The sequence below is a fragment of the Lonchura striata genome, chromosome 15 (assembly GCF_046129695.1).
Source record: "Lonchura striata isolate bLonStr1 chromosome 15, bLonStr1.mat, whole genome shotgun sequence".
Lineage (NCBI taxonomy): Eukaryota > Metazoa > Chordata > Aves > Passeriformes > Estrildidae > Lonchura > Lonchura striata.
The window spans coordinates 6,296,007-6,307,466 of NC_134617.1; the positions used below are offsets into that span (position 1 = coordinate 6,296,007).

Consider the following 11,460-nt stretch of genomic DNA (forward strand, 5'->3'; position numbering starts at 1 on the left):
GCCCCCACATTCCCACTGTTTCCTGGGATGAACACGGTGGGGTGTCCAAAGGGTACGGCCCAGGCTGTGTGTTTGGTACAAGTGGGATGTCAGGATCCTACACAGAGCCTTTTTATCCTTTCCCCAATGTGCACACACCCTTTGTGTCAGATTTCTAAAGCCGGTCAAGCCTGAGGTCCCCAGCCTCCTGCCCATCTGCAGAACCCTGGTGTCATTTCAGGGTGCTGGTACACATCGTTTCAGCTTTTCCTCCCCTGCTCCAAGATAAACTCAAGGGCCACATCCAAGTCACTGGCTGGCTGCCCCCAGCCAACACGCACAAAATTCCCTTCATTCCTCAGACGGGGGGAAAAGGAGCTGCTCCACTCCTGTCCTGTCCTCGGAGGCTGCTGGGGACTGTGCCGGCATGTGGAGACACGCTCCGGTCCAGAGTTAATCACCCACACAAGCAGCCCAGGTCTGTCTCACTGCCCACGTTAGAAGCGGTGTGGTGCATTAAGACAACCCTGTCAGGTTTCGTCTCCAGCCCGTGGGGACAAGTTTCATGTCCAGCCCGTGGGGATGAGATGTGGCAGAAGGTCTGCTGGGTTTGGTTTAGGCAGCATACCCTGGGAGAGCTTCCGACTGAACAAGAGTCGAGGAAGCAATTTCAATCAAATGGAGCAAGCAGATAAACAAACAAAAGGAAAACAAAAAAGGAAATTGTAGGGGAAAGAGAGACAAAGAATGGCAGACTATTATGGCTGCAAATTTTCTAAGTGTTCATTGAAGTCAAAGACTTCTTATCCTTAAACATTTCACTTTCCTCACAAGCATTTTCTCTGAAGATCCCTGAATTATTTTGCAAATGCCAAAGTTACTTGAAAGCTCAGAAAACAAAAAGGGACAAACAGCAAGTTTTTCAACTGCGGACTGCTGTAAAGGGTATTAAAGGGATTATTTTTTTCAGCCTTAAATGATTTGCAAACTCAGCCTGAAAAAAATATCTCCCCTGGGAACAGCATTCCAAGGCCATACTAACCTCCGCCAGAGGAGATTCATGCACAAATCATTGAGCAAAAAGCCAACAATGAGTAATCAAAGGCACGCACCAAACTCTAAGAACAATCTGCAGAATCCACAATCTCAAGCGGTAAAGTTTTCCACTGAATAATTTCTTCTGAGAAAAAGGAATTTGTTGAATTCTAGGTCTGGCATTTGTGAATACTTTTTAAAAAAAAAAAAAAAAAAACCCACTGGAAACAGAAATCTGCTCAGGAAGGCACTGGGATTTATTAATACCAGCTTTGCCATTTTACATGAGTATCAGGTAGATTTTTTTATTGCCTGTCTTCTGTTTGCAAACACAAAGGAAACCAATTCCTTTCCTGCATGCTTCAAGCTACAGGCTCTTCTTCAGCACATCTGTCAGAAAGCAGTTCAGCGGCTTTCCTCCGCATTGTTTCCAATTTATTAATCAACACTTCCAGCTCCCTACTGAGTTACAGCCACATTATGGTCCCCTTGAAGTCCATGGCAGCACTTCCACCAACTTCATTAGGACCAGAAACTCGCTCTTGAAGTCTCTGCCAATTCCTTAAGTGCTTTAACTTCAGCATTGGAGATTTCTGTTTTAATCTTCCTACGCCTGTTTCTGACACATCATTTTACATTTGTGCATACACCAACTGCCCTTCTTGGAACTAAAAATGGCCTTAAAAGCAAATAGAAAAGCTTCAGGTTTTTTTTACCTGTGAATGGTGCAATTGGGACCCTGAATGTCTCTTTGCATAGCTGTTAGAGGAGAGATGCCATCTTGAGGGGTCTGCTAGAGAGCCACAACTGCAGACTCTGCTCCGTTCAGCCTGCTACAGGGGGAATTTTGGCCTCTTCCAGTTCCAGTCTCTATTTCAAGGCCACCAGTAAGGCCACTGGTCCATGGCTTGTGGGAACAAGTCACAGCCATGAAGACAGTGATATGTGAGCACCAAAAATTCCTTCTTGTGGGAAGTCTGGAGCTGGGGCCTTTGCAGGTCAGGCCAGTCACTTCCCACTGACCCCTCTCAGCCTGAACCAGTTTACTCCAAGGCCAAAGCCCTGCAGGAGAAGATGTTAGGAGCAGCATTCTCATTTGCCTGCCCTTTTTGTTTAGTCACCAGCTGAGTTATGAAATCCGCCTGCAGCGTCACCGTGTCTGTGGGTTTCCCATGGGCTGGAGAAGCTATTACCAAGGAGCAGCTGGAATGTTAATTACCCATTAAGGAACTAAATCTGGGGGATTTCTCAAAGCAAATACACATCATTTCTGGCACTAACCCCACAGTGGCCTGAGCATCCTTCCCAGCCAGGCTGGAGGACACAATCCTTGCAGCCCCTGCTGGAAGCCCCTCCCTTCTCCTCCCAGCCAGGGAACGCTCTCAGCGCTGTCCTCAGCAGCAGGACAGCCTGGCTGGAGCTGGCATTCAAGCCCCAGGAACATTTTGCAGGGCAGGCAGCTCCCTTGCAGACACACCAGAACTAGTGCAAGGCAAAGTGAAAGGGAAGAATGTGTCCCACGGAGTGGAGAAAATTCCATCCTGCTCAGAGGCTGGAGGGATAAGGAGCAGTCTGTCTCCCAGCAACTTTGGGGCTGAGGGCAGCACAGGATTTTGAACCAGTGGGTTAATTCTTTTAGCAGCTCATATGGTTATTTCAGCCTGTTGCCCATAAGTGGAGGCCTGTCCATTTCCTTGCCTCTAGTTTGCTTTTATTCCAGGGGAATATCCACAGGCTCATACAATCCTCTTGGAGGATTGTCACAGGCAGAGCAGCACACGTGGCTCCGAGGGGACAAACCCACCCTGCCTGGCTGCCTGTGCACCCCTCACCATCCCCAGGCTCCTCCTCAGACAGAGTACCCCCGGCACAGATGCCCTGACACAGGCTGACCTCTGCAGCACTCCCTGCTGCTGACTCTTTCCTTCCCCTTTCCTCCAAATCAGGCCACAGCCGCTGTCACTGAAGCTCCCGGCTGGAATTACAGCAGCTCTGCCAATGTGTCTTTTAAAAGCCTCTCCTTCAATATTCAAACAGGAAGATCCCTGATGCAGTGGCAAATCGAACACAGGAGCAAGTGAAGGTGTTCCACAAGGTCAAGATGGGGGTTACAATGGCATCCCTGAGCACAGAGCGCTTTACCAGGGAAAAATCCCAGCACAGGTGGGAGGGGTGCAAGGGAACAAGGAGCCTGAAGGACCAAACCTCTTTTCCTTGGTGGCAGCCCAGAGGATTGCATCCTGGAATACTTGGCCAGAGAAAATAAAAAGGTATAGGAATTCTGGATGGGCAATATGGGCAAGTGGACGCTACCCTAAAAAAACATAGCACCCCACAGCTTCAGAGGAAATGGACACGAGAAGGGAGGCAGAAGTTTCTGACAGGCCAGTACCAAACACCCTCAGTCCTGCAAAAGAGCTGGACCCTCCCTGCAGATGTTTCCAGGCCTTTGACAGCGCAGCCTCACTAGCAGTGCTGTTACAAGGAGCCTCCCTTTTCCAGCTGCTTCTCCTCCTTCAGCCCAGCTCTGAGCACAGTTCTGGGCACAGATCTGAAGGTCTGTCAGGCGTTCCCATGTAGAGACCCACAGGTGCTCCTGCTCTGTCACTCACACCCCAGCCCATGTGGCTCAGAGCTCTCTGTGTCCCAGAGGCAGCTCAGCACCAGGTGAAGCAGCTGGAAGCAGGGCAGGATCATGCCCAGGAAGCATTTCACAGCACTATAAATTCAATTTCATTGTGCCTCTGTTCCGAAGGTTTTTGGTGTTCCCCATCCTTCTCTCCTGAGCACATTTTAAATCACTTGGAAACAGAAAATACTGCCTTGTTGGACCACCTTTATGTAAAAAAAACTTGCGTTCTCTTTGTTGAGGTAGAACAAACCTCCCCCAGAGTGCAGGGAGGTGTTCCTGTGCCATCGCTCACAGCTGCAGTCTCTGCTTCTCCCATCAGCTGCCAGAGCTCCTGCAAGAATCACTACAACTGAAACCTCTCCCATCAGCTCCTTGACAAAAATATGCCACTCACACATATTAAACCACCGCATGCTTTCTCTTGTGGGTGAATTCCCAAACACCTCCCCGCAGTCAGGGCTCCGGCCTCAGCTAGGGGCAGGGACAAGCAGCTGCCTTGGAGACCCCCGGGACTCCTCGCCATGCTCAGCCCTGACAGCGGGGTGAAAGGGAAAGCCGGGGGGAAGCAGGATGTTTCTGGAATTACACCCATCTCCCTCCAGCTGTTTTTTCAACCGGTTCGTTTCCAAAGCTCTCCCGGGCCGCCTCCGTCTGGAGCGCGAACACCCCCGAGCCCGCCGCCATCTTGGGGAGGAAGCCGGGGGGGAGGCCGCCGCCATCTTGGGGAGGGAGCCGGGGGGAGGCCGCCGCCATCTTGGGGCGGTCGGGCCGGCGGGAGAGCTGAGTGAGGGGAGAGGCGGCCGCGCCGTCCCGGGCAGCGCGGCTCGGGCCCGGGACAGACGGGCACGGGTTGGCCGGCCCGGAAGGATCGGGACTGCGACCGGCACTGGGACCGGCACACAGCCCTGCGCCTGCGGCAGCGGACACGCCGCCTCCCGCCATCCCTTCCGGGTGAGGCGGTGACCCCCGCCCCCTGCCCCGCCGCTTCCTTTCCGCGGCGGCCGCCGGAGCAGACGGGCAGGTGAGTCCGGGCCGCGCCGCATCCGCCGCCATCCGCCCGCCCGCGCCTCGCCGCGGCCCCCGCGCCCGCCGCCCGCCCCCGCGGCACCGGGGCTGCGCGGGGCAGCGCGCTCGGCGCGGGGGCCGCGGGCGAGCCGCGGGCTGGAGTGGCGGAGCGCCCGGCTGGGGCTGCTGGGCCCGGCCGGGCCTCTCTCGGACCCTGAGCGCTCGGGGCCGCGGTGAAACGAGGCGCGTTCGGAGCTCGGAGCTCGATGCCGGCGGTACAGCGTGCGCTGCGCGTTCCGTGCCGGCCTCGCTGGGCTGGAGAGAGCACTGCCCGTGTGGCCCGTGCGCCATGGATGTGCCGAGAAGGGGATGTGGTGCTATCGAAGTGGCCGCGCAGACGCTGACGTAAATTGGTGTTAGAGTGCTCAGGGCAGTTGGCGGAGACGCACGACCGAGCGTGATCGTGGGTTGTGTTGGGGTTGGGTACCTCCGTGCAGTGCCTGGACATCTACCGTGTGCGGGGCGCTGGTTGTAGCAGGAGTTTGGCAGGAGAGGGCAACAGGGAACCGTTTTTCTGTGCTTGGCAGCGGATGCACAGGATCCCCAGCCGTGAAGCCAAGCACAGCTGGCGCTGCCCCTGCTGTCTCCCATCACTGGGTGTGGGCTTCGGGGGCGGGAGACTTAGCTGGGCTAGTCCCAAGGATGTGGTTGGGAGGCCAATAATATGGACGAACCCAAGCTAGTACTTAAAAAGTCTGTAGATTCACGGCTTACTGGCAGTACCGAGTCTGTGTAATTGTTTGGTTTGGTGTTTTCTTTCCATAAACTCACATAAACAAGGGGAAATGCTCAGCATTGCTGGTTATCAAGGAAATGAGCTCCCTTGTGCACTGCTGTGGTGAGACTTGGGGATGTCAGCTACCATGAAGTGCAGCAGAACAGACTCCACTAAACAGCTGTAGATGATGACCTGTGTGCCAGGATACAGCAAAACTGGGAATCATGGGGTTTATAAGAAATGTACATGTGTTTTGCCAGTGGTAAATAATTTTTTCTTGCTTGGTAAAATGTTGAATTAGCAGGAATTTAATAAAATTCTTTACAAATGGTGACAAACTACCAATGCTCAGACATCTCTTTCATTTTTGTTCAGAAATGGCACCTCGTAAGGGCAAGGAGAAGAAGGAAGAGCAGGTCATCAGCTTGGGACCCCAGGTTGCTGAAGGAGAGAATGTGTTTGGCGTCTGCCACATCTTTGCCTCCTTCAATGACACTTTTGTCCATGTGACTGATCTCTCTGGCAAGTGAGTATGAGACAGGCGTCACCTCACTGCAGTACCCAGCTCCTTCGGGTGTGAAAGTAGAAACTGGGTTTGGCAAGAGGTTCCACCAAAATCCCTGAGTTTCTGCTGAGCTTCATGCATGGTGCATATACATGAACTGGGTGGCTTGGTGAGCTCTTCTGATCAAGATGGTGTTCAGAGTACTGTGTGGCTTATAATAGGTTCTGACTGTGCCTATATTCTGGTTTGGGGGAAGATGGCTTTCTTTTGAATATCTTTTCCTTCTGTAGGGAAACCATCTGCCGTGTGACCGGTGGGATGAAGGTGAAGGCAGACAGAGATGAGTCCTCTCCCTACGCAGCCATGCTGGCAGCCCAGGATGTTGCCCAGAGGTGCAAGGAGCTGGGCATCACTGCCCTGCACATCAAGCTGCGTGCAACTGGGGGCAACAGGTACAGCAGGAAGGTTGGGACACTGATGGGGATATGCCTGTGGGGGCTGGTGGTGAATGGGTGTGGAAGACAAGGGCAGTGGTTTGGCGTGGGAAAAATGTGGCTTTCATATTGCTGCCTGTTTGTAAACTGTGTTCAGCTTCTGGGTCATTAAAGGGGTTGTTGGTTCTTACTCTCCTCCAGGACCAAGACTCCTGGACCTGGTGCCCAGTCAGCCCTGAGAGCTCTGGCCCGCTCTGGAATGAAGATCGGCCGCATTGGTGAGTGAGGAAAAGAGATTATTTAGTGAAATGAGCTTTGTAGGCATCTGTGCTGCTTGATCTTAACTTGGGGACTTTATTCATGGCTGCTTAGATGGCACCAATGAAAGGATTTCATATAAACAGATCCTTAAATTGACAAATTGACCAGTAGGTGGTGAGAGCAGTACTCAGAACCCAGGCTTCTGTGTGCAGGGCAAGCCCCAGCTTGGAGCAGGATGCTGCTGCTCCTTTGGTGTCACACAGCTCTTCTGTCATCTAAAAATACCTTATTGGTCTCGGTGATTCAGTAATCAGTAATAATGGAGTTCTCCAGCTGTTGTAGGGAGAGTCCTGAACTTCAGGGGAAGTCACAAGATGCAGTGGTGGTGGTTATGCTGAAAATTCTTCAAGCATCCCATTTCTTTTGAACTGCTTTGGTTGCTTGATTTAAGTGGGATAGGAGATGGGAATTTCTGCTTGCAAAGCATTAAAGCCCTGGGTACACAGCCTGTGGCACGTTCCCAGATACCTTCACAGAGAGTTCCTTCTGCACAAGCGGCTCCTGTGGTGTCCAGGTGCTGAAGTGTTGGCTGATGGCTGTGTCCAGGTGGTTTCTGGGGGTATCTGGGGGGTAACTGTTCTGGATTTTTTCCCTGCAGAGGATGTCACCCCCATCCCCTCCGACAGCACTCGCAGGAAGGGTGGTCGCCGTGGACGTCGTCTGTAACCAGTGCAGCACCTTCTGTTATTAAAGCTCTCTTAAACCTCTGTTCAACTCTGTGTTTTCTTACTGGGGTGTGCTCAGAAGCCAAGGTTCAGTTAATTCCATCCACAGATGGCTTGTACTCTGGAGCAGGGTCTCTTGCTTGGAGAGGAACCAGGCTGGCTGATCCAAAGCCACAGGGGTCTTGGGCTTCATACAGTAAAAGCTACTTTTAAAATGAGTCACGATCTTTTGCATCTCCTGGAAAAGAAAGCTGGGCTGGGAGTGAGCAACTACTGCTGGGCTTTCTGCAAAATGTTGTTTAATGCATCACTTCCCCTTTCTGTGGAAAAAGTCCTCTCTGCCTGGACATCTGTTCCTAAGCCAGCATTTCCCTTGGCACAGCCATAGTGTTTTATTTGTTATTTTATATGCAGCCATGGAAAATGTTAGAATAAACTTCCCTTACTGTCTTAAACATGCCCCATTTGCCATTCGGATCACTGTTTTCCTGTACTTAAAGTGGTGGTTGAATTCCCTTGTGCAGAAGGTGTCAAAAGCATGAAACCAGAAGCAGCTCAGACGACATGGAGCTGAAGGAGGAAGGGGGCAGGACAGAGGAGAGAGAGAAGGGAGTGGGGTGCTGTTACCAACAGCTCCACTGTGGCTTTTGATACTCTGGATACAGTGAAAGCTGTTGCTGTTCTCGTTAGCCACACAGGTGCAGGGCGGGGTTTTACTCCAGGGAGCCGCAGTGACTACGAGGGCTCTGGAGAGTGCCGCGGGAGTGTGGCATTTCTGAGGGCACTGCACGTTAGTCCACACAGGCAGGGCAAGTAGGCAGGGTTGCAGTTTTCTCCTGCTAGTGGGGTTTTTTGGTTTGTTGTAATTTTGTTGATTGGTTGGTTTGGGGTTTTTTTTGTTAGTAATGATTTTTACATGATGAAAAGCCACAGTTAGTACAAGATTGGATGTGGCACTGGGTGCCATGGTTTAGTTGAGGTGTTAAGGCATGGGTTGGACTCGATCTTAAAGGTCGCTTCCAACGCAGTGATTCTGTGTTACGTGTGAGTTACTCTGTCCCAGGGGACGTCACCATGGCTGTTTCATGGGGCACATGTGGGGAGAGCTCTACAGCACAAATCCAACGCAGGACCTTTGCTGTGGCAGACGCTCAGCAGACTCTGCTCATCTCGGTGCAGAGGGAGGTGTTTCCATTCGCTCCCGCTGCTGCCCACCCTGGTCCAGACCGGTTCAGCCCTGCTGGTTTGTACACCAGATGTAGAAAGGGGAAGGTGTCTGCTCCATGGGAAGGTGGAGTTACTCTATTAACCCTTAATCCTTGGAAGCTGGAGCTGTGCAATTGCACACAGTGCTGGCTGAGCTGAGTCACTGTACACCCAGCCTGTGCCACGTGCTGCCCTGGCAGTGCTGTGCCATGGGCAAGCTGGTGCCTGGGATCACTGCACAATTAAAGGTAAAAGTTGCTTTGATTTCTCAGCCGACGTGATGTCTTTGAAGCAGCTTCCTGTGTTGATGCTCAATGCCAAAGAGGAAATGATGAATGAGGAAGAGAAACCAAAGCCCCAGCAAAGGGCAGCTTCCTGGCCCATGTTCTGGGGCTTTCTGGAGGGAAAGGCCCTCCTGTCAGAGGGGCATGGATGGGGCTCCTGGCTCTTGACAGTCCCTGGCCTGATCCAGCTGGCTTGTCTTTAGTGATTCAGTGAGGAACTGAATCACCTGCACCACCCTGTAGCTGTAGCTGGCTGATGCCTTCTGGGCTGTGTGGGTGTGGGACACTCTGCCTGCCCACCCTGTTTCACCCTGGCAGGGATGCTCATCGTGTGGAGGGCATGGCACTGTTTGGGGGCTGTGCTCAATCCCCAGACAGTCAGTGGTCACTGGTGAGTTCTGTGGCTCAGCATTTCCCCTCAGGTTTGCCCAGGGCTGATCCTGTGCTGTTGAGGGTATCACCTCAGGGTCTGTGGGAAATATGTGTCTGTTCTCCAAACCTTTGTGCAGGGTCTGGGGGCTGAGGGCTGTGAGATGAGGCCCAACTGGTGATGAATGTCTTCCTGTGAATGTCTGCTGGGTTATTCCACCTCACTGCCTGAAATAATTGCTCTGCTGGCCTGGTCCTCATCAGAGTCCTGAAATCACTCCTTGCTCCAGATGGCTTTTTTTCCCCAAAAAAGACTTGTGAAGTTTTTGATGGGCAACACCAAATACAAAGCCTTGGGGTAACAGGGCAGTGACAATTCATTGCCAGCCTCAGGCAGTGGGAGAGTGAGGAGGGTCAGACAGGATGGAAGTTGCTCTCTGAAAGTGTCTTTGTCTTCCCTGGAAAGTCAATTTGCAGACTGAGAACACACTGGGTGTCAGCCCTGGGCAGAAAGTTGTGTATGAAGCACTGAAGAGCTGACTGGAGACATCTGTGTGTGGAGCAGGGGCTGAATTAGGGCAGACAGACTTCCAGGCTGGGACTCAAGGGACTCAGCCTGCCTGGGAAGGGGCAGTTCCCCACCCCCGAGTTATCACCCACGTTTGTGGTTTGCACAGCCAGCCTAGTTCCATGGAATTGCTGGGGTTTTGTTTATGAAGTTCCTGTTCAGACTTTTTCTGGTTCTCCTTATGGCTGAGGCTGGTCACGGAATGCACCAGGAGCGTGGCCTCGAGGCAGGGATTGTGGCACCAAAATGAGGAGCTGAGTGGGATCTGGGGCTGTGAGGAAAACCTGTGTGTCCCCCAAAAGTCCCAGTGCCCATGAGGGAAGAGGCAAAAAATGCATGGAAGACTTTTGTGTTCTTTCCTTTTGCCCCCCTTTTTTCTTCCCATTTTCTTACTTCTGTTTCTTCCCTTTTCTCTCAATCCCCTCTCCCATTTTATTTTCTTTTCAAACCCCTCTGATGGTTTCTAAACACAACTTTGTTATGGGCCTGGGCTGAGGCTGATGGATGCTCTGGGGCAGTGCTGTGTGAACCCCTGGGCACCCAGGCCATTCTCAGCTGGGTTGCAGGGTCAGGACCAGGCTCCAGGCACCACAACCCTTGCCCTGGGTGGAACTGCAATTTCCCACCTGGAAAGCAGGAGCATCATGCCACCACATTTCCTCCAGGAACAGCATCTGCCAGGAGTCCCTGCCCTACCCCCTGTAAGATGATCCCTTGTCTGCTCTCCCAGGGCTGTCCTGCCCGCTGGGAGGCTCAGGACTGAATCAAGAAAAGAAATGGAGTTGCTGAAACAAGGTGTCCCTGCTCGCCCCAGTGGGTTTGCCAGGTGGTGCCTGGTTAGGCAGGGTTAGGTAGGACTTTTAACTCCACATTCGCAGTTTCACTTTTGGCTGAGCTCTGGCCATGTTTGTGCTGAGTCCTGACACTGGAGCCAGCTTGGTGCTGGGTTCAGTGTGACCCTCGGCCCAGCGTGGGCATCGGGGTCTGTCACCCCAGGGCTGCTCTGGGACATTGTGTAACACCACCAGAAACCACCATTATGGGGTGGATGGCTGCTCCTGCCCATGTAGCACTTGTGGGGCTGTGGGGGGGCTGGAGACCCTCATTGCCCTTCTCCCACTGGTGCTTTGGGATCACTCACATCTAGGGGCTGTTCCTCCTGTCTTGACTCTGGGGTTCAGCCCTGGAAGCTGCTGCAGGCAAAGCAGAGAGGATAGTGCTAGAGGGGAGGAGGGTTTGAAAGCCCTTGATCCTTTAGTCACTGCCCTCTCAGCCTGAGAAGTGCTGGCCAAGAACCCCCACACAGGGAGAGTCCAGAGTGACCCTCAAGAAGGGCTTGAGCCCAAGTGCAGCTTTTTTTGCAGCAGGGGAAGAGGCGGGGTGTATCCTGGCACTGTGCCCCCACAGAAAGTCCTGCTCAGCTTCTGGTGAGAGGGGTCCCCTCCATGGTGTCCCACCCCCCTGTCCCAGCTCTGTGCCCCACTTCCTTCCTCACACGTTTCCTCTCACCCTCCCCACAGCCACCTACCTTTTCTCACCTCCTGCCCCCGCAGGGGTACCAGAGCCTCTGGGCCCATGGCACCGGTGTCACCAGCTGGGCACGGTGACCTGCTGGTGGTGTGGGGTGGGCAGTGAACCCCACTGAGCGGCCGGGGAGCTCACGCCTGTGTCCAGCACCA

The 11,460-nt window shown here is 53.1% G+C and overlaps 1 protein-coding gene across 1 annotated transcript; it reads left to right on the forward strand.

Moving 5' to 3' along the window:
• Window positions 1–4,546: 4,546 nt before the first annotated feature.
• Window positions 4,547–7,396, forward strand: RPS14 (ribosomal protein S14). The gene is made up of 5 exons (XM_021552139.3): window positions 4,547–4,667; window positions 5,805–5,955; window positions 6,225–6,386; window positions 6,570–6,646; window positions 7,288–7,396. Exons 2-5 carry the CDS (start codon window positions 5,807–5,809, stop codon window positions 7,353–7,355), a joined length of 456 nt encoding a protein of 151 aa, XP_021407814.1. The 5' UTR covers window positions 4,547–4,667; window positions 5,805–5,806; the 3' UTR covers window positions 7,356–7,396.
• The last annotated feature ends 4,064 nt before the right edge of the window (window positions 7,397–11,460 follow it).